We start from the raw sequence: 1471 nt of genomic DNA on the forward strand, positions 1-1471 counted from the left end.
GTCATGCCTTTAATATATAATAATTGGCCATTACCTTCTGAAAAAATATATTCTCAATGCTAATTAATGTGTACATCTTGCTTAAACATAAATGTATCAAAGAATGCTTAAACACAAGTAGTAAATTGTAAGAAATGTATATGTAGCTAATTCCATCAGAAGAATGAAACTGGACTCGGCAACAAAGAATAAAGGCACATATGCACACATCTGTACTCCCTCCGTTCCAAAATAGATGACTCAAAGTTGAGTCATCTATTTTGGAACGGAGGAAGTAAAAAACACAATCACTGTGGCACTGTCATTGCTTGCTTACACAAATTACAATCACTGTACAGTGTGAACTATGTTGCTAATTCCATGGAAAGGATGTACATGGAGCCAGCAACAAAGAATAAAAACAACATGTACACATTTGTACTAGAAAACACAATCACTGTGACACTGTCATTGTCTGCTTACACAAATTACAATATTTTACAACATGTACTGTAGTGTATTGTATCCTAAAGCTGCCCGTTTTTCGATTCAATCGGCCAAATCCAAGCCCTGATTGAACCCAAAAAAAACTCTAAAGATTGAAAAGAATGCAGTTAAACGCTTAACTAACGCACCTCAAACCGATCTTGGCCCAAATAAACAGCGAGAACAGCTGATGGGGCGTGGGTTTCTTAGACTTGGATGAAGGAATGGCAGGGCACCCCCATGAGCTGCGCGAGGCTGGTGGACAGGAGCTTCCGCTCGGTGACGGCGGGGTCCTCCAGGAGGAGCACCTTGTCCTTGTCCTGGACGCCGGCCATGTGCAGGTGGTCACCGTCGTCCCGCTCTCGGCCTCGGTACAGTAGCCGCTGTTCCCTCGGCCAGAGGCCGGTGGCCAGCGACAGAAGCACCTTGAGGTCGCCGAAGGTGGCGGTGGCGTCGATGGGCACGTCGTGCTGCCACCCGCCGCCGGCGGTGGACACCCTCACCAGGATGGCCTCCTCTGCGTCGCAGCCGTCGTTTTCCGGCCCCCGGCGTTTCTGCACCAGCATCCCGCCGGGCCGCACCTCCCACTCGATCCTCTCGTGCTCGGCCACCATGGCGCACATGTCCACCCCGCCGCCGCCGCCCAGCGTGCTCCTTGACCGGCTCCTGAACAGCCTCCTCGGGCTCGGGATCTTCACCATCTTTGCTCCTCCGCGCTCTCTCTTGTCCTCTCTGCCTCGCGTGTGTGATGAACTAACGATGCCGATGGATGGCTAGCTAAGCTGCTCTCTGGCCTCTCGGTGTTGTGCTGCGTGAGACCTGACGGGGAGACGCCTGGGATTTTATAGGGGGAGCAGGTGCCGAGGAGGCGAGGACGAGGACACGGTTGGAAGTCGCGACAGAGAGGGACGAGAGCCGTGGGCTGGCGCGAAAAAGGAGAATTAAGATATGTGTGGTGACTAGGCGAAGCTTAGCAGGAATGGCAGGAATAGATTAGCGTTTTTTT

The 1471-nt window shown here is 51.3% G+C and overlaps 1 protein-coding gene across 1 annotated transcript; it reads right to left on the minus strand.

Moving 5' to 3' along the window:
• Positions 1-372: 372 nt before the first annotated feature.
• LOC123066034 (BAG family molecular chaperone regulator 1-like) lies at positions 373-1262 on the minus strand. Its single transcript, XM_044489200.1, has one exon. It carries the CDS (start codon positions 1164-1166, stop codon positions 672-674), a length of 495 nt encoding a protein of 164 aa, XP_044345135.1. The 5' UTR covers positions 1167-1262; the 3' UTR covers positions 373-671.
• Between the last annotated feature and the right edge of the window lie 209 nt (positions 1263-1471).

This window comes from Triticum aestivum, chromosome 3B (genome assembly GCF_018294505.1).
Source record: "Triticum aestivum cultivar Chinese Spring chromosome 3B, IWGSC CS RefSeq v2.1, whole genome shotgun sequence".
NCBI lineage: Eukaryota > Viridiplantae > Streptophyta > Magnoliopsida > Poales > Poaceae > Triticum > Triticum aestivum.

What these genes read in the sequence shown, in the direction of transcription:
- LOC123066034 (XM_044489200.1), bottom strand. Translation starts at nt 1,166, where the DNA reads ATGGTGAAGATCCCGAGCCCGAGGAGGCTGTTCAGGAGCCGGTCAAGG.